Raw genomic sequence first — 21,561 nt, 5'->3', positions numbered from 1 at the left:
ATCATGGCAGAGATGACTGGAAGTTGTACTCCACAACATCTGGAGAGCATCACACTGGTGACACCTGACCAGCATCTAACTCTCCAGGGCCTCCTGGAACATCTTGGGGTGGGGTGGCATTGGCCTTCTGAGTGCAATGCACCCAGGAAAAGCAACACATATTTTTACTCTCAGAAATGTTTATCTGAAGACTTTGGAAGTTGGGGGGGGGGGGTGGAGTGGGGAGAGATATCTAGCATGAAATGAAATAGCCCCTAATTATTAAAGATGCTTCAGGCAGACTTTTACTACGAGTCTGAATAATTTCTAGGACATTCAGCGAGTAGTGTGTAGATCAGCACAAACGGCCACCGCAAATTACATGCTTGGGAAACTGCATCCCTCAGCTATCCTGAAAATAAGCATGAAAAGCTTGGTATGCAGAGGAAACATCACACAGAACTCAAGCAGTCGAGATAAATGGGAAGGCAACATATGTGATGAGCCACAGAGCTGAGACAGCAAAAGAAACAGAGCAAATCCCAATTCTGGTGCATTTCTCTCAATTTAACTTAATTTATCTAGGTCATAATGTAATTAAAAAAGCAACTGGAGTATAAAAAGTGAATCTTGAAATAGCCACATATGGCAGGGGTCAGCAAACTTTTTCAGCAGGGGGCCGGTCCACTGTCCCTCAGACCTTGTGGGGGGCCGGACTATATTTTGAAGAGAGAGAAAAATGAATGAATTCTTATGCCCCACAAATAACCCGGAGATGCATTTTAAATAAAAGGACACATTCTACTCATGTAAAAACACACTGACCGTCTGTGGACCAGATTTAGAAGGTGATTGGGCCAGATCCAGCCCCCGGGCCTTAGTTTGCCTGCCCATGACATATGGAATATAAACTCTCCTTGATAAATATAATAAATTTAAATCCCCAAATTCCATCACCCGATTGAAGCTCAACCCTAAAAAGGAAGCCTAAACATATATATGAGAAGGAAATGGCTTTTTATGTAATGTAGTTGATAAATAAAACTTCCACAGAGATGCTTATGTTAATCTGTTGGAGTAAAACCAGTAAAATATTGCAGCACCCTTAATACTCTCCCCCCTCCTCCGCAAAGCAATTCAATATTATACAATAACAACCAAACATGGATGAAATCATATTGTCCTATAATCTTTGATAATGTGCTTAACAATATTCTGCCAACTGGGCACCCTGTAGATGTTTTAGACTACAACTCCCACCACCCATGACAACTGGTCGTGCTGGCTGGGGCTGATGGGAACTGTAGTCAAAAACATCCAAAAACAGGCCTGTGAAGGCTGTTTTATGACACACACTGTTGAAGACTACAAGACAGTAAGATTTCACTCAGACATCGTAGAACTCTTCACAAAGCATTACACATCTTTCATTGTCACATTTGATTAATTTTATCATTTATTTATTTATTGAGTTTCTTAACCCGGCTATTTTAAAAAAATGATTGTATCTTTCTGCCAACTCAAAATCACTTTTCTATTATTTTCATATGTTCATCATTCTGCCTTCTCTGGTTCAAAACAGATGGGTTATGTTTCAGGCACTTTATTGAAGACCAAAATTTTTTTGCCAAATTCGCTCCGGTGGAATTTCTCCTTTTCCTACAACTGGGCAATTATAATACTGACAGCTATTAGGAGGTATTATACTTTCTAATTTTGTCAAGTGAGCAGCAGTCACCTGGTTGCCTTTTACAGCCACTAATGTCCATGTGTAGGTGGTGGCCTACCTTTTTAATCACATCATAGCATTATCTCCTGTGCCTTTCACTTTGCTCAGCATCAGAATTTTCCTATCCTCTGCTGCCAAAACTGTGTCCCAATTCCTCTCCAAAAGTATCTCTGGTATCATATATTTGAGGTGCTAGCTTGGGTGTTCCCCCGGGTCAGTGCCTCCTTATGACTGGGACTCCATGAAATGAACATGATTTCCTAACAGGCCTCAGATATTTTGTTAATTACTATGCTGGTTCCAGGGTATGGGGCTACCCGCTTAGCTGAAGCTGGCTGTAGGGAACACCACCTAGGAACATTATGTATGCCACCTTAATATTCCACAATGGGCTTTTTAAATTTAATAAATAATTCATCAGTATGGGCAACCCTTTGCAGGTATTTTCAGCCTTAATCCACACTCAGACAACTGAAGGGCTGTGATGCCTCACTATCATAAACAACGTCTACTTGATTCCACAAAGAAGAGACAGAGAAATCACCACGTGCATCTCAATATCACTTCCAGCTTTTAACCCCACCCGCAAATTTCTCAACATTTCCCCTCCCCTAGCATTCAGTAAACCTTTCATCAAGCCAGGAATGACAAAAACTGGGCCTGATGTGCACTGTTAAACTGAACATTAAATTATAGGTGCTGCCATTTTTGATGTGGCTCTCTTTGTGTTCATGCACATTGGTACTCAGGAAGACAGAATACATGATGCCTTAATGAAGTCTACAGTCCTCAGTCTGAAACTGTTCAGTATAGAAATGTTAAGTGCAAGCTCAACCATGGAAAATAAACACAGTGGTACCTTGGGTTACAAACACTTTGCATTACAGACTCCACTAACCTGGAAGTAGTACCTCCGGTTAAGAACTGTACCTCAGGTTGAGAACAAAAATCGTGGGGCGGGGCGGCAGCGGGAGGCCCCATTAGCTAAAGTGGTACCTCAGGTAAAAAATGGTTTCACGTTAAGAACAGACCTCCGGAACGAATTAAGTTCGTAACCAGAGGTACCACTGTACATTCGCCTCTCTTTCAGTAATTCTGTCAATACATAATGCTCCTGTTCCAACAAACCATGGATTGTGGCAATGGGAACTCACAACAAACTCAAGCACTCTCTCTTTCCTTTATGGCTTCAGCAAATATTTCCTGGTTTATTTCCTGTCTACAAACTTGGAGGGAGTTTTGTATGGAGCCTTTAAACTAGAGTTTCTGGGGTTGGATGTCAGAGAAGGAGGGAAGAAGGTGTGCTCAAGTTTATTCCTTGTTTCCATTGCACCAAACTATGGTTTGCTGGAGAACATTATGTCCGATCTGAGCCAGTACCTCAGAGTGGGTGAGCACACTTTTCTCTGGATTACTGTAGCAAAGTAAAGTATATTTTACCTGAACCTAAAGGATGAACCTCTGGTAAAGAGAACAGGTTTAGGCTTTGGTTTAGGCTCCTCAAATAATCTGAAGAAGGCATGGTGCTCTACACAGATCTTCCAAAAGGCTTTGCAAAAATCCCGACTGGCCATCAGGAATTCTAGGGTGTCCTGGAAGGAACTCTGAAAGATAATGGTGGGAGATTTAACACTGGAAGGAGAGTGAACATCGTCCAAGTGCAAATGTGGACATTTCCCTCCACTGTCATCTGCACCAACTTCTTGAATAAAATGCAACACATTTCCATTAGAATGTAAAAAAGGACAGTTATATTGCATAAAATTAAAGCAAGCAATAACACCGATCCCTTTATTTTTAGGATTATTTATTTTAAGAATGATATGGCTTTTGAATCTACTCAGCATCTACTATGCTTTTCTATACCATACAGTACCTAGACAGAAAAGGACCCTACTGAGAGGCTGAATTATTCATTTTGTTATGTGGAATGTAAAACAAGGCAGGTGGTTAGATCAATTGGTTAGAGCGTGGTGCAAATAATGCCAAGGTCGCAGGTTTGATCCCTGTAAGGACCAGCTGCATATTCCTGCATTGCGGAGGGTTAAACTAGACGATGCTCAAGGTTTCTTCCAACCCTATGATTGTATGATAATGGAACGTAACTTTCCTGAAAAGTCGTTATAATGGAACATTATGAAGCCCTCCACCTATATCAACATGACTATCTGTTTCCCTAAAGCAGTGTTTCCCAACCTTGTGCCTCCAGATGTTTTTGGCCTACAACTCCCATCATCCCTAGCTAGCAAGACCAGTGGTCAGGGATGATGGGAGTTGTAGGCCAAAAACATCTGGAGGCACAAGGTTGGGAAACACTGCCCTAAAGTAATCATTTCTCTTGCTGACCCACTTCATCTGCCTCAAAGCATTTAATGCCAGCCTCAAAACATTCATTTTGTGAATGCTACAGGATATGACAGAAAATATTTTAGAATGGTGAGAGCTTCCTAAGTAATCACAGCTGACTGGAAACAAGAATCTGCTGAACTGTCAGTTCCTGATATTCAAATCTAAGAGATAAGACACTAGATTCCACTCAAGTGGTAGGTCTGTACCATTTTGGACCACAGGTTTGGGGGTGGGGACTCCCATGACTAAACAATTCCTCCCACACAGAAAACTAGTTTTCAGGGTTCTAGCCAAGAATCCTCCTGACATCCAGTTTTTCCATGGAGATGCATTTCTAATTAAGGCTTATTTAAGTCCTCACCTGTAGTCTGAAGTGGCACAGCCCAAAATGAAGGTTTACCAGTTCAGTGAGAACTAGGACTAAGCCTAGTGAATAGAACAGCGTATTTGGAGGTAGTCAATTGTTACGTTATTCCCTAGGCAGATCACCAAAAGGGGAAAGGATAACATACACTGGAATCTGATAGGCAGAATCGGAGGCTGATATATAGTGACTTTCCAGGGCTTGACTTTCATAGCCAAGTTGAGATTTAAACCTGGATGTCATGGAGATCAAATAGAAGCCCTACAATATAGAAATAACAATAAAAAGGTAAAGGTAAAGGCACCCCTGCCCGTACGGGCCAGTCCTGACAGACTCTAGGGTTGTGCGCTCATCTCACTCTAGAGGCCGGGAGCCAGCGCTGTCCGCAGACACTTCCGGGTCACGTGGCCAGCGTGACAAGCTGCATCTGGCGAGCCAGCGCAGCACATGGAACGCCGTTTACCTTCCCGCTAGTAAGCGGTCCCTATTTATCTACTTGCACCCGGGGGTGCTTTCAAACTGCTAGGGTGGCAGGCGCTGGGACCGAGCGACGGGAGCGCACCCCGCCGCGGGGATTCGAACCGCCGACCTTTCGATCGGCAAGTCCTAGGCACTGAGGCTTTTACCCACAGCGCCACCCGCGTCAAAAATAACAATAATAATTTATTAATGTGTCCTTTTGTCTTAATGATGCTCCTTCTACGCTGGAGCGGCAATATTCTCTCATCTCACTCCCTACCTCTGCTCACCCTTCCCCCAATCCATTTTACCATCTTCACCGGCCCATTCCTTTCATATTTTATGACCTCTCCCATCAATCCTCTTCTGAATTTACTATTGGCGTCCTATTTCTAAACCAGGGTACATTTTGTAAGAGGTACTACTGGCAAACTGGTTTAATGGGGCAATTTGAGGGAAGAGTAACACCGAAGATCAGTTTGAGTTGGAGGCAAGCTCAGCAGCTATGATTGGACTAGCACAGAAAAGGGGTGTCCCAAATGAAGTCAGCAGCGGTCAGGGTGGGAAAAACAAATGTTCATTTCCTATGTCACAGTTCAGAGCCCACTGAACTGGGCAAGGTATAAGCTCACAACTTTATGCAGAGATAAAGGTGGTTTAAAGAATCCAGTATGAATAAGCTGAATGGAAATAATACATTTTATGCTTTCGTCAGGCTCCTGCCACTTCAAATTGCCTTGCGCATTCCAGAGACTTACGTTTGCATCTGGCCTCAACTTAATAAGAAAACGCTTCCTCTTAAAGCTCAGTTTTCGAACTTTAGCCCAGTTGAACGCATTGATTTTGGTGTGACCCTAAATATGAAGAAGAAAAGAAAAGAAAAGGTATGAATACGTTTCTTCCCCCAAAACAGGCATTCATTCATCTGCAAAATTAATTTTCAAAACTAACAAAAGGTGCAGTTCACTACACTCAAACTATTTTAATTTAGTCTGCCTGCTTAGCTGCCTAAAACAAATAAGGCAATTCCGCTTTCAGTGGCACAATAAAGGAAACTGAATATAATGACCTATTTCCACTTTCTGCTCAACTAGGCAATTATCAGTGCCAGCCTAACTACCATAGAGTTAGGTAACTTAAAGCCTTAAAGCTACCTTAAGGCTTTAACATCCAATAACTATCTGCAAGAGAACTATCTGCAATGGAGCAACTGCCCTAGGGCTTCCCCACGGAAGAAGCCATGTCTACACTGGCAAACAGTTACTATAGGGTACTAGCAGACTGGATCTCACAAGATAGCAGCTCTGAGCTGACTCCTACTCATTTGCAGTCTAGACTGAACTATGATTAGAGCTTCTCACCTGAAACACCAGAATGCCTGTATGGGCAACTGCCAGGTTTATCTTAGTTCCTTCCCTGTCCTTGGCTGGATGCAATCGGATTCCGTACATTTCCAAACGACGGGAAATCTCAAGCAGCTGGAAATCTGATTCTGCTGGTGTCTGTCCACTGAAGGAATGATAATTGATTTTACACAGGACAAAGAAGGTTTAAGAGAACCATTACAGCTTTTCACGGCAGATGTTGTTTCCTGCTCAGACTTGCATACAAAGTCGCTGTGAAACAGACCCTAGCACCAATTTGATAGTTTGAAAGACCTAGTACAAATAAATTTCATATCTATTGCACGTCCTTGCATGCTTTGTGACTATCTGCTGGAGCAACAACTGGTACACTAGATTGTGACCGCTCATATTTTAACCAGTCAAAGAGTAGTTTCAGGTGTACCAGTGAAGCAAAATGAAGACATGCAACCTTCTCACACTTCCTGTTCCTCTACAACACAACTTTGTGTATCTTCTCAAACCTGGAATCTCCCATTTAGGAAATGAACCATTTCCCAATGGTGATAAACAAGATTTCCCATTGGCAATTGAATACGATTTTGTTGTTGATGTTATAAATAAATTCTTCTCCCCGCAAAGGTGACAAGTTTATACTATACCCAAACACCCCTGTGAACTCCCAGAGAAAGGTTGAGCCATGGTTTGTTAAGTTTTCACACACACAAGTAGTTAAAACAACACAAAAGGTTTTGTGTGGCTCTATTCACAAACTGGATAAATAAATGTAAAAAATAAAACAAAAGAAGAAACGAGTAAGCTGAGGAAAAACTGAGACTCGCCTTCTTTCCTTTGTGTCCTACTCCAGAGTCTAGTTTTTGTGCTTTCTACTACACAGGTACTTATACATCAAACATTGTCTTTCTCCCTTTAATTTTTCATCCATCCCCAAAACCACTTCTGCAATGCCTTATTGGAGTGCAAAACTTCCATTCTTTCTGCTGTTTGTTATCACCTCTGCCCTCTTTCTCTACTCTGTTATGAAGCCCTGTCTTCTCCTCAAACCTTTCTGCTGGTTTTCTTAGATTATAAATCCTAAGGACAAAAGTCCTGCTTAATAAGACAACAGCACTAAGAATGCCATTACTTAAGCATTGAATAGTAATACTTACATGTGATTACGATGAAATTCCATGATTTTGTCTTCTAATGCTTCTTGCTGAGGTATATACTTGTTCTTTGCTAAGTGTTCACGATCAATGGTTTCATCAAAATCCCCAATCTCAGCTAGGGAGAGGGGGGGAAAGTGCACTCAAATAGGTGAAATGTATGAGGCAGTCTATTCCAATGCATGTTTATTTATCAGTAAGCTCTACTGAGTTCAATAGGATGCACTCTTAAGTTGTTTGGATTCGAACAGAAAATCCTAAAAGATGCAGTGAGCAGTGAATAACAGAGCACTGTACTTGTGGTCCTGAACATTTCATGCAAAGGACTGAAAACAGGGAGGAAGGATACTGAGCTGTAGGGTCTGCTGTCAATTAGCAAGGATCCACTGGGATCAAACCACAGCAGTGAGATTTCTGAGGGTTCAGCAAATTACACAAGCTCCTCTTGAAAACATGCAGCGTTTTCCAGCGTATCACGAAGCATGCTGTTCTTTACAGCTGCTTTTCTCAAAAAGCCTGTTTTTTCTTCTGCTACAGGACTTCTGTGGGAATAGTAGATGGCAATGTGATGCCCAAAGCAGAAAATCCAGAGGGTGACACCCCAAACAGCGGTTAAACTATGATAATAAATGAAAGAATTGATAATTGACAACAGCCCAACTTCTGCAGCCTCACCCTGTCCGCTGGTCTGCATTTCTATCCCTACGAGTTTCATCTTACTCGGATGACACATGAGAGACAGGACAGGGAAGATTTGGCACAGTAGATGATAACTAGTTAGAGATACTCTGGAGAGAATATGCACTGAGAAATGCAGAAACTTTGATGAAGAAAAATAGTGGCATGTGGCTCTCACTGTAGTTCTCTTTCAGGCATTTTTGCTGGCACATGTCACATTTACACTAATGAGGAAAGACGTGTATAAGGTTCTCGTCACACATAGGAGAGCACAGAAAACCACACGCAGGCCCATCAAAACCATATGAAGGTAACCACAACAGAAAATGCCTCACAACAGATACCACCATGAAATAGCTGCTAATCTGGCAGACAAATTATGAAGGGCAAATTCTACCTGCGCTAACTGAAAGTGAATACTCTAAATCCCACCAGGTGTGTGTGTGTGTGAGAGAGATATCTACGTGTGTGTGTATGTGTGTGTGTGTGTTATTTATTAATCCCATTTCCATTATACACATTCCAGTGGCAAAGAATATTGAAAGAAGCAAATAGCAATTCCTTCCTGCTTCCATTTTTGCCATAGTATTTTGAAACGACCTAAAGAAAATAGATGCCACTCAGATACTAGCCCAATGTATCTTTGTGAACATACATTTATGGATATGGCAACTGACCTTAATCTATTGAAAATGTATTCATAAGTCAGTATTCTCCCTGGGCAACAAGCACCTTATTCTTCAAAATGCAGGAAGGGTTTGGAGATGAGCAAGTTTTACTTACACTGTACGATGTGTGAGATTAAGAGAGCAGCACTGGTGTCGTTACAGGTTAGTCTTCCTTGTGCTAAATCCTGCTTTACCTGCAGTGCAAATAAGTACCTGAAAACACAAAAAGAAAAAGCGGTGGAGGAATGAAGAAGGCTTCCATGGAGTGGCAAGGACATCTGTGAAATCGAAATGTTAACAAGGGGAGATTTAGCAACGATCCCTTCCACTTCGCAAACAAGAGATAACTGCAAAATAATGTAGCGGTTGTACAGTTGTCATGGAATTAATTCTCACCTTTCAAATTATGGGTGTCTGAAATATAAACACTATCTGGATTTCCTGAACTTGCAACTAGCAAAACAACAATTGTCAGCAGAGTGCAGTGGTTGGACTAGGGCCTGGAGTCAAATCTCTGTTTAGTTTTGACATTCACAGGGCAACTTCAGGCCATTCGCCACCCCTTAGCCTAAACTACCTCACAGGGCTGTTGTGAAGACAGAGCAGAACCATGTATCCCACTACAAGCTCCTGGGAGGAGTGGGGAGAGGCAAGACGGGTAATAAATAAATCTAGTTGTTGCAGGAATTTCACATTTTTAACCACCAAATGATATCCCCCCCCTTTAAAACAAACTCATAAGCTATGTAGGCTAACAATTGCACCAGAAAACATTATATCCTATTTATGTTGGATATAGGGCTTTTTTAAAAAAGGAAAGAAAAAAGAAACAAAAACTCTACCAAGTGCTTAAGGCACTGTTAGATTGCAGTTTGGCTGCCTTATTAAACTAATCTATAAAAAAAAAAGTTTAGCATTGCATAAAAACGTGGCCACCCTCTCTGAAATTTCCATTTTAAGATCCACCACATTTTTCTTATTCAGAAAGCAAGTGAGAGCCATCTTCTCAGAAGAGGGTATCAGATTAGTCTGGTCTTTGATTTTTTAAAGAACCTGTGCTGCCCTATGTTCCATCTGCTAGTTTCTTCCATAACTTTCAGGGGTTGCCTATACCTGAAAACCAGCATATTAAAAAAGCAAATGAATAAATGAATAACAACGAGTATTTTCCATTCACTGTTCTTCCTTTTAATATTTGCTCCAGGGCCTTGCCTGCTACATAAGATAAGCTTCCAGGACTGTTGTTACCTGCCTTTATTGTCTTTCAGGAATATAAACAGTATTCTCCACCCATAATCCTACCACCACCACCCCTTCTTAGTACGTGTTAGTTTAAGAAGCGGAAAATCATGGGGGGGGGGGGGGGAATCAGATCAAACAGAAAAAGTGATGCCAAAACTTCAGAGAGGTGCAGATAAGTAAGAGCAATTAAAATTACTAATATGCAATGATGGTTCAAAGGTCTATAGTACTGAAACTCAGCATTTGGCAATAGTAGCAGCTTGCTATAATGCTAGGAGAATTTGAAACAGTAAAACCCTCCCGCTAAAGTATGTAATTTACATATTCACTAGAGGTGTACACCCTGAAGATTATACAGTTAATCCTGTACACAAAAAAACTCTCTCCCCCCCCCCCCCAATTTTAAAATAGAAAACTCATTACAGAACTGGAATACAGAGAAGCGCAACTAAACTTGTAGGAGGATGGAGATGTTTATACCTACAACTTGGGCCAGATACTGATTCCATGGTCTCTCAGAACTGGAGAGGACAAATAGGCACCAAAATATAGTGTGAAGACCACAGGTGCCCTATAGCCCTTGAACAGCCTTGCACATGAATTAAATGTCTACAGCATGTGGGTGTCATGGAAACTGCAGTTACAATGGACAGTCCACACATTTACAGAGGCATCCAAAATGTCACTGAAAGCTGAAGCCACAAATGGCATCCTCCTGGCAATCCAGGAGAGAAGAGGGCCAATCTGTTGAGGTCTCTAGGCCCTTTCCTTACTATACCAGCCAGTGGCCCCATCCAGATTAATGTCAGAATCAGGCACTGGAATCCAATTCAAAATGAACTCCTAACCCCCTGTCATAATCTGGTTTATTTTCTTTCTTCATTCAGCAGTATATCTACATGCATGCTTCAAGTAGCTGTCAATCCCCTCCTTTAATGAACGACAAATGAAAACGGATGGCAGTACTGACCTTGTTAACTCCTCTTGCAGTTGAGCATGATCAGGCGGGAAGAATTTCACCACAAATTTTAGAATCACATGCTTAGGCCCTAGGGGGAAGAAAAGGAGGATGGGTGAGAAAAAACCTAAAATTCTGAATTAAGTAGTTTCCTCCTGCTCAAACAAACACCTTTGTCTGAACTCAGGTGTGACTAGTACCCATCAACCACAATTACCATTGGACACCCATTCACTTTGAGTCAAGACTTATTTTGCCAAAATAATAGCACAAAGATAGCTTTCAATGTTTTTCTGATCCTTGCAGATCAGAATGGCCACTGGCAAGTGTGTGCTGCTGTGTTAAGAACATAGAAAGTTGCCTTATACTCCCAGTCTGTTGGCCCACCTAGCTCCCAAACCTGGTGCCCTTCCAGAACGCTTTTGATTACACTCCCATTAGTCCCAGCCAGAACAACGATTCTCCTTTCTTCACAGCATGACAATGCAACAATCTCAGACCAGAACTCCAAGCCTGAAAGCCCTTTTATTTTTAATAAAACTAAAGGCAGTGTGGGCATTTGTGCTCAGATGATCTCTACGTCCGCTTCCAACCACATAATAAAACAATGGCTAATAGTGTCCCCCTTCCCCACACTTCTTCAGTTATGGTTGCCATCGTCTGATTAAATGCGGAAGCTGACCGACCCATGATGGTGTGAGTATCCCAAAATAATTTCTTTAGAACTATGTCTAGGGTTGTTCAAACCTGGGTTCCAAATGGGAATGTGTCAACTCTGTAGTAGACACTGCAGAAAGCTATACTGCACTGTTGTACAACTGTTATGCTTTATGTATGTTAAGAACACAATACTGGTTTGTGTTTTGAAAATTGCAGGACCAAGTTTATCCCATCATACTGTCTTTTGTACTTTATGTTGTATTGCTGATGCTGATTATTTGTATGCAATTATATTGTTATGCTGGAAAAAAAGGAAGGCCTCAATGAAGATGTGATTTTTTAAAAATACTCTTCCTTAAAGGAATAATTCACTACATGTGGGGAATGCTGGGTGTATGTGTGGGAACATTAACAAAATGCAACAACCGACAACTGAAGTGTATTCAGCCACCTCATCTGCAAAGCTAAGTTCTTAAGGACTGCAGACATAAATTGCCAAACTTGCCTAGCTTCTAACCTTCTTTCTGAAACCACCCCCTGTGACTTGCTGCAATGTTCTGAAGAAAGAGAGAAGTGACCAAGCACAGATGCACGGGAGTAAGCAAATGGTTTCCATCATTATAGCACATTCTTTTTCAAAGCCACATTGACAGGCTTTGAACCAGGAGAAACTAATGCCAACATAAATTAATGCAAGGTGTAAGTCAGCATTCACGTCCACACATCTAGCCTGTTTTGCAACTGGCAAATAAAGCTGCCAGTGGCTATTGTCAGAACCTGATTTGGATAAGCAGTCTGCTGAACAATTTCGTAAAGTTCTGCTAGAAAGGTAGCATATAAAACACTTCACCATCACAAAGTCAAAACAATACAATGCACGGCATTCAAAAGGAACTAGTAGTCCCCTGATCCAGTTCAAGTAAACTATGGTCTGTACTGTTAAGGGAAATGGTTTGATTTCCTGAAATGGGAATGTTTACTTATGTTGAATTGCCATGTATTTTTAGCTTGGGGTTTTTCCTTTGACGGTAGCTCTCATGCGACTGGCTGACAGTGAGTCACATGAGAGAGGCATTCTATTCTGTTGTGACTGTTATTCCTGTAGCTGTCGTTTGACTGTTTTCTTCTCTGTGTGTGAGGAGAATGGCTGCTGAGAGAGACTTCTCAGGATACTGCCGAGGACAGTGTGTGTGTGATCTGTGTGTGTACACACACACACACACACAAACACACCATGGACTGGATCTATCCTGTATGTGTAGCGAGAGGTGAGAGTGCACCTTGCTTAGCTTGTCCTGCCTCCAACATTCCTGTCCTTCCACATAGGGGTGCAATATCTGAACAGGGCCTGCACATATAAAGTCTAATTACTGTATACCCGCTTTGCAAGCTCAGCAGCCCAGATACAATCTTGGCACTGACCATGCAATCAGGGCCTACACATGTTGAATTTTACATACATATGCCCTATCAGAATGCTACCACCTGAGCGTCCATGGAAGGTGGGTAAAAAGAGATGTCATTCTCTTGCCCTGCACCAAATATTGGAAAGAGCTGAGTTGTTTATGGATTCACGCTTGTCTTATCTATATGAAGCAAACTGTCGGTACATACTTCTTTTTAAAATTGTATTCATTTTTCTTTTTCATTCATTACCTACATCTCAATTTCTTAACAAATATTATATAGTCCTCCCTCCCTCCCCTCCAGGGCTTCCCCCAACTTCCGCTTCTGGTTTGTTTCTCTTTTCACCCACTTTGCTATCTCCTAACAGAAAAAGTTATTAATAACACATAACATCAAGCCTAAAAACCTAAAAATAAAAGTAGATACACTGTAATATTTCACTATTTTCTAAACATTTTCTAATACTAATAATGTGAATGTTTATTTAAATCCTGCCATCAAGTCTATTGACTTTCTTTGTTTCTGCAAATATAATATAAATGGTTCCCATTCTTACGTACTTCTGATCTGTTTCACGATAGGTTTCAAAAGATCCAACCATACCTAGGGGAAGATGGGAGAAATGCACACGATCATCTCTGAAAATATAGCAACGCGGTGTAGACAACTAAATTATTTGATACAGCATGCAGCAGTCTTCACCACATTTTAACAGCCAGCCAGTCACCCAGCACACATTTTTCTGCTTTCAGATTCCTCTTTCTCTGCCAAGGGAAACTAAAAGCCTAAACTGCCATTAAACCTCAACCAAAGGGCCCTGAAGTGTATGTAACAAGAAGCATTCAAAAATTTAAAGACCATGACAAAACCTCAACTAGTAGTGGAATGAACAGTCACAAAAACCTCCCATTGAAAAATGGGACAAGGCTGTTAAACTACTTAATGCTGTGAGGGTGGTACAGCTGCTACTCTCCTGTAGCTCTATTCCATGCTTCTTAGGTAATTTGGGAATATAGAAAGCACACACAAAGGGTGAGGATCATGGCAGTGTTAGACACCCAGAGTAGTGACCAAAGAGAAAAGCTAAATGATCTTATCCCTCCATTGTGGCTTCTGCCACTCTGATCAGTCCCTGGGCTGGTTGGCTTGCTGGTTGGCCAGTCAATTAGATGCATCGCTTACACAAGCTGGTTCTAGCCTTCCCTGTTGCAGGAGGCAAGTAGAGAGCTGTGCCATTAAAATACTCATGGGGAAATATGACTATTAGTCATGATAGCTATATGACTAAGTGGAAGTATGCCTTTGAACACCAGTCCTGGGGGCCGACTATCAGAGAGAGCTACTGCATCTGGTTGGTCACTGCGGAAAACAGCATGGGACCTTTGGCTTGTTGCAGCAGGGCTCTTATGTGAATTCCTCTGCTATCAAAGTAGCATCCAATAATTCCATAGGGAGAGTAGTAAACATGCAGCTTTCATAATATAAAGGCTATTTGGTCTGAGCAACATTTGATGATGCTTCCACAAATTCCTGGTGCATGAATGAAAGCTGAACACACCTGGAAAGGTGTGAAGCTGAAGATACAGGTGAAGCTGACCATCTTTACAAAACAAGAGATAACAGGTTCATTCTTTAATACTACACACAGTTACCAGGGAGTAAACCCCACTGAATTCAATGGGACTATCTTCTGAGCAGACATGCACAGGACTGTGATATCAGTAACATGTCACATTAATATTAATCGAATATACATGCAACTTCTATATCACAAACCAATACATGTCTACTCAGAAGTAAGTCACAGTAGATTACTCCCAGATAAATAGGTATAGGGCTGCCGCATTAAATGAGCATGCATTCATTTAAAAATGAATAAATCTATAACATATGTTTCTTACAAAAAGAAAACTCACCTTTCTCCTGGAAATGAACTATTTAAAAAATAGGCTTTAGAAAGGAATACAGGTGACTCTTTGGGGCTAGTACGTAAAGCCAAAAATCACATACAATAAAAACACATGGGGTTCCGCCCCCTCTCCCTTTTATTTTTTTAAAACTTTGCAAAGTATGTGGTAAAGCTGAATGCACAGAAGTTAAATGCACATAAGCTGCGAGTTACCTGTACGCATATTTGTTAAGTGTGACCTTGAGCAGCTGTAAATTATGCAAAGGCAAAACTCATTTCCAGTGTCCTTGTTACAGGCGCATAGCCCCAGGAGCCACATTTTAAGAAAACCCCAAAAACCTGAGAAATATTTAAATTATTCAGCCCCCCCTCCTTTTTATATTATTAAAGAGCTAAAATAGCAATTTAACAAAGGGATTTTTCATTTCAAGGTTCTTTTCTTAAGCACATGAAAATGTATAAATAATTCCTTTGAGATGCAATTTGAAAAGCAAGCTTTTTTTTAAAACCGTATTTTTGCTAGCCAATAAAAACCTTTAAAGCACTGGTCATTTATTTGTTAGCAACACCTTAATGTTTGACGGCATTCCATTAACTCTACATCTTGTTTTTTTAGCTTCACATTTGGCACAGTGGAGAATGTTGTGCACTGCCAATTTCCTAAAGAAAATGAGTAACTAAGCTACAAATGACTGGGCATCCTGCACAAGAGGAGGTAACTGTGCCTTGTTATTTTTCGCACAGAGATTACAACTGGAAATGGGTAAGAAGCAACTCAGGTCAGAATCTCCTTGCCAGCAATATATGAATTTATCCCAGTCAAAAGGGTAGTATAGGAAGCCAGTGCCAAGCGACGATAGGTGGTCCAATTTTTCTAGCAGTACTCTGCTAGCAGAGATAAACAATGAATGGACAAAACAAATGGCATTTACTGGAATGCGGTTTGGACAAAGATATTGCAGATTATATGGAGACTATTCAACATTCATCATCTATATATAAAGACAGCAGCTTTCTTGTTTTAACCAACTTTTTTTTAAAAAAACCTTCTGATAGAGCTTATGATTCTGTTATGCTAATAACAGCTCTGTACACAAATTACCGTATTTTTCGCCCTATAGGACGCACAACTCCCCCTCCAAAAATGAAGGGGAAATGTGTGTGTGTCCTATGGGGGAAATGCAGGCTTTCGCTGAAGCCTGCAGAGCGAGAGGGGTCGGTGCACACGGACCCCTCTCACTCTCCAGGCTTCAGGAAGCTTCCGCAAGCCTTGGGAGCCTGTGGGAGTTCCCGCCGGGCTCCCAAGGCTTGCGGACAGCAGCCTGCAGCCCGAAACCCGGGGAACGCAGCGGAGCGCACCCCGGGCTTCGGGCAGATATCCGCAAGCCTGGGGAGCCCGGCGCGACTTCCCGACGAGCTCCCCAGGCTTGCGGATAGCAGCCTGCATCCTGAAGCCTGGGGGGTGCTGAGCAGCACGCCCTGGGCTTCAGGCAGATATCCGCAAGCCTGGGGGGGGGGAAAATAATTTTTTTCTTTATCCCCCCTAGGTGCGCCCTATGGGCCGGTGCGCCCTATAGGCGAAAAATATGGTACATGTTCACATGTAGTTCTGAAACATGTAGAAGTTAGGACTAAGGAGAGGGGCTTTTCTGCAGGGGTATCCCAACTCTGGAATACCCTCCCTAAAGAGGTAAAGTTAGTGCCAATTTCACAATATGTTTAAGCACCAGGTGATTTTTCTAACCATTAAAAGGTTGTGCAGTGTGTCTGCTTTTACTTTCTATATTGTTCTGTTGCATCTCAGTATGCAATTTACTGTTATTTGATTGTTTTTGTTCTCTGAATAATTTTATGTCTATTGTACACTACCCTAGTGCCTTCGGAAGACAGTTTAGAAATACTTTAAATAAATAAAATTAAAAAACTACACCCAGCTGCATATGCCCAATTTTGTTTTTCTTCCTCCAGTACCAGAATAAGAAAACTGGGAAGCATTTTAAATGCAACTGCTTGCAAGCCCACTCCCATGTTGTTGTTTTTACGCTGACAAAATATGCATATAAAATGCTTCTTCACATACCATGATCTTTTTATGATCCAGATACTCAAGGCCAAAATAGTCACCTTCAACAAGGTTCAGGTGAGTGCAGACTGCATCCAGCAAAACCTTCCCTGGTGCTCTTTGCTGTAATTAAAAACAACAAAGGGTTACACGCTGTACATCCACATGAAAAGAAAAATAAGTTATAAATCCAGTTTCCTTGGTGAGCACAAAATGCAATTAATTTATAGTTAGGTGTTCAATTGAAGGAAAAGCAGTAGCTATTTTTATTTGGATGCCAAAGTGTTGTGAGTACTGACTCAGTTGTGGATCTTTTTCTTATTTGTATTGTTGCAAGGATTGTTGGAACTGAGATGGGCAAGAACTGGCCCAGAACGCTCGTTATGTGTGCAACTTCTTTGTAACAAGCCACTCTGTGCTCAATATTCATTTCTGCACTTCTTCTGATTAAGCAAGGTATATGATTGCAGTTAATAGATTTGTATGGCCATTCTCAAAGTTCAGCTTGTAACCATTTCCACAAAACCGCACCGCCATTTTTCTTTACAAATTCGTATCTTAATAGTTTCAGAAGCCACACCAGTCGAGCTGAATAAGATACACACACTGGACCGAAACGGAAGCTTCAGCTTCCTGTTCTGCCTTCCCTCAAGTAGCAGCATCAGAATAAATTATGCAAAACAGTAAAAACAGCAGAGTAACTACTACACTGTGGGAAAGAAGAAATGCAAATATGCTTAAACAAACCAGGATGCAAAATCAAAAGTGTTAACTTCCAATGAATTTAGGAATCATTTTTGATCTGATTATGCATGCAGCCTTAAAAAGAATGAAAAATAAGGCCCACCACCACACCCAGCTCCTGGCGAAGCACAACTTGTGTGTTCAGACCCAGAAATCTCCCCCATAATTCATGCTTGACTCAAATTTTGGTTTGGTTTATGGCAGAATTTAGGCCACAACTTTATTGATTACAGAAAGTGATTGGTTGCATAGGCTCTGGTTCGACTAGCTCCCTGCCATGCAGGTAGCGCTGACCAAGGGTTCCAGCATAGGTCAGCCAAGGGTGAACACCTGGATAAGCGAAAAGCCAGGAACGGGCTAACTCTGCCACCCAAATGTCCCCCTGGACTCAGGCATGGGCACAACCCCCTCTCAGGGGTTGACCAAACCATCGAGTCCCTGGATTCCTTTAACAGAATACCCTTCACATAGGGATGGCGAGAGCATTCTCCCATCCCTATCACCTGAACCAGAGCCTATCTGCAACCTTACAAGTTGTGACAATTTGCTACATGGCAGGTGAAACCCAAATGGCAACAGCCAATCAGCCAAGTGGGGAAAATTCCTGCCATGCCCCTGTCCCAACGACAGATGACGGCGTAGCAAGGTCAATCGCAAAATGCCCTAAAAGTAGGGAGAGGTGGGCAGGTGTTCCGAATGCACGTGCCAAAAGAGGAAGCTTTGGGTCACATGCATGGGCATAAATAGGTCTCTCGAACCATTTGAACTGCGTCCCATTGGCCAGATTGTACCCAGCTTCGAGGTACCTACCAATCGGGTGTTGTGGCTTTCCAATCATACCCACCCGCATCACAGGGTGTTGGTTTTCCAGGTCTCGCTGCAATACGTGCCCTCTTTAAGGGAGGACCCAATTTCTGTGCAGAAACAGGCAAGCAAATGGTAACTCGGGCTGGACCTGAGTTGTCTGTTTGTCCCTGTGCTGGTGTCTCTGTGACCTAGGCAACAAAGGTGACAGCAGCACCTACGAACTGGACTGAGCACCTGACTTCTCCTGAGAGGGGTGTGCCCTGGCAATGCTGAGGAGCGGTGCTGAGATGGGAGAAGAGGTGAAGAGAGAAACAGGAGCTGGGGTGAAGTGGGTGAGCAGAGCAGAGTGCCTGGGATCTGACTCACCCATATCTCTCTGTGACGCACCCCATCCCCAACCCACAGAGCCCTTCTCCAGGGTCATCAGCCGTTTCAGGCTCGAGAAACTGTTGACCTTTCTAGCTTCAGATATATATATTCCATTCAAATGAGGGGAGTTCACAGTAAAATCCTATGCATGTTCACTCAGAAGAAAGTCCCACTGTGCTCAGTTGGGCTTAGTTTTTTCCTACGTGTGTTTAGCGTTACCACCTAAATTATGTGTTCAGCATTCTTCATGTCTGCTAGTCACTTCCACTCTGCTCAGTCTCAGTCTCTCTCCCCCCAAGCCTTGAACAAGGGTATTTATTCTTCTTTCATTAGAAAAAGCTCAGGGTCTCCAATAGCTTTAACATTTGCCTGACCCTAAAGAAGTTCTCAATCAATAAACAGATTATCTTCTTCTATGGTCAAGAACTGTGTGTACCTCATTCTTTGAGATGACCTTTCAATAAGGAAGTGGTTGAAGGAGAAAAATGTTCAGCAATGTTTACAGAACCCATGTCCTGGAAGCTTTTTCTTTTTAATCCACTGCTTCTTTGAGCAAACTGATCCTTCTAATTTAAAGAGATTCTTCATCAGCCCAGTTAGACACTGCTATCAACACAGTTTTTAATCCACCTCAAGTGATTTTGGATTATGATTTTGTAAGCAAAGTTTCTCATAGGCTACTGAATCCCTTGCACTCCAATAAAGCTCTAATAACAAAATAGAGGTTTCGTAGGGTTTTAAAGTATCCCAGTCAGCCATTTTTCTATATGGAGATAAAATCTAATTTTATTTAATAACAAAATGGGATGCAGGCATTAACACTGATTGGCTCCAAATATTTCATTACTTGTTCTTTCCACATTATCTGCTACTTTTATCATTAATCACTGTGCCTGTTTTTTCACTGTGTCTTCCTTTTCTCTCACTGTGGAGTAATGTTTCTTTTCTTTCTTTACCCCAAGCACAGAACCTTAAGAGTCGTCTTCAACACCTCTTTCTTTTTCTTCTTTTCTTCAGACTTTCCATACCTACTTTTTAAACATTACAAGTTCTTTCTTTCCTCAACGTTTGATTATTGCAATTCTCCCCTGCCCTAGTTTGGTTTTTTCTCTGCTTCATTACTGTTCAGATGCTACCAATGTGAAAGGTTCATTAATGGCGCTCCCGACACACAGTTCAGCAACGGGTTTTCTATTAATCCAAGTGAAGAGAGGACTGGGAGAATCAAAACCAAACTCCATTCTTAATTCTACTACTCGGTTGGGTTTTTCTGAATCTCATTTTGATCACATTGATCATTTTATTGCACGTCCTACATTTGCTTCTCTTTGCTTGCTGGCTTCTATTTAACTTTGTACAGAATCTAGTTCTGAGGCAGTTTTGATTATTATAACTATCGTTCAATGACCTTTTTCAGGAATTACCTTGTCTGTAGAATCATTTTTAAATATAAAACACCAAATGTCTCTTGTTATTAGTAACTTGAGAATGAAAATCATTTGAAAAGAAACAAGTTCTGTTTGCTTATCTGCCCATGAGTGCGTTACATTTTTAAAAAAAAAGTCCCAAGGAGTTTTTAACAATATTGCTTAAAAATGAAAGTTGTATGTAATGAGAAGGGAGTTTTTCCTCTCTTCTCCTGAACCTTAAGAATTAATTTTCAGGTTGATGATAAATCAATCCAGTAGCCAGCATTTAGAAGTCCACAAACATAAATTCAATAACTGTATTTTTCTCATGAAACTGGTCCAGGGAAGTAATATTGACTCTGGAAATGAAGGTCCCTTTTAGCTATCATTAATAAAAGCTATTACAGTGGTATCTCTGGTTATGTACTTAATTCGTTCTGGACGTCCGTTCTTAACCTGAAACTGTTCTTAACCTGAAGCACCACTTTAGTTAATGGGGCCTGCTGCTGCTGCCACCACGCTGCCAGAGCACGATTTCTGTTCTCATCCTGAAGCAAAGTTCTTAACCCAAGGTACTATTTCTGGGTTAGCAGAGTCTGTAACCTGAAGCGTATGTAACGTGAAGCTTATGTAACCCGAGGTACCACTGTACATATGTTTTTTAAAGCCAGCTAAGTTAGTGGCCTTTATAACATATTGCGTGTCAAGGTCCCCAGGGCCACCCCAATAACTCACACATCACACAGAATTTTTTGTTTAAGATTTTTGGCATAATCTTGGCCACAACTTTATTAACATACAAATTTGTGAGTGGTTGCTTAGGCATTGGTTGTAACTATCTGCCCCCACCATGGGGGACAGACTGACATTCCGCACGATGTGAAAGTCAGAATAGGGGAATACACTTGGGGGTAGCGACGGAGCAGGGAACCTGCCCTCACCCCAAATGCAACCAGGAGCTCATTGCTATGGCCCGAGCCCCTTTGAGCAATAGTTAGCCCCCAATTTCTTTAACGGAATCCCTTGCAGCAGCAGCATTAGTGGGGCAGGCACTCAACCTACCAAGGGCAGGCACTCAACCACTGCCCCTCAACCAACCAAACCATAAACCAATGCCTAACCGCAACCTTACAAGTTGTGACGATTTGCTACGCAGCAGGCAAAAACCAAATGGCCCCAGCCAATCAGCCAGATGGACAAAATTCCTACCGGGCCCCTGCCCCAAGAGCAGACGACCCCATGACAGGCATAGCAAG

General features: G+C 41.8%; 1 protein-coding gene across 15 annotated transcripts in view; it reads right to left on the bottom strand.

Annotated features, from left to right (window-relative positions):
- FARP1 (FERM, ARH/RhoGEF and pleckstrin domain protein 1) overlaps window positions 1-21,561 on the bottom strand; it is a 184,291-nt gene that overhangs the window by 59,658 nt on the left and 103,072 nt on the right. For all 15 annotated transcript variants that reach the window (XM_083735241.1, XM_083735244.1, XM_083735248.1 and 12 more), the window contains exons 3-10: window positions 16,995-17,099; window positions 13,566-13,608; window positions 10,951-11,029; window positions 8,854-8,951; window positions 7,396-7,510; window positions 6,242-6,389; window positions 5,639-5,734; window positions 3,149-3,312 (exon numbers count right to left, since the gene is read on the bottom strand). In XM_083735241.1, coding sequence (XP_083591367.1) covers window positions 3,149-3,312; window positions 5,639-5,734; window positions 6,242-6,389; window positions 7,396-7,510; window positions 8,854-8,951; window positions 10,951-11,029; window positions 13,566-13,608; window positions 16,995-17,099 — 848 coding nt within the window. The remainder of the gene's footprint in view (window positions 1-3,148; window positions 3,313-5,638; window positions 5,735-6,241; window positions 6,390-7,395; window positions 7,511-8,853; window positions 8,952-10,950; window positions 11,030-13,565; window positions 13,609-16,994; window positions 17,100-21,561) is intronic.

The sequence above is a fragment of the Podarcis gaigeae genome, assembly GCF_964106915.1.
Source record: "Podarcis gaigeae genome assembly, chromosome: 4".
In the NCBI taxonomy this organism is placed as follows: Eukaryota; Metazoa; Chordata; class Lepidosauria; order Squamata; family Lacertidae; genus Podarcis; species Podarcis gaigeae.
Note: the sequence above shows the minus strand (reverse complement) of the source record. Positions and strands in the feature narration are given on the sequence as shown.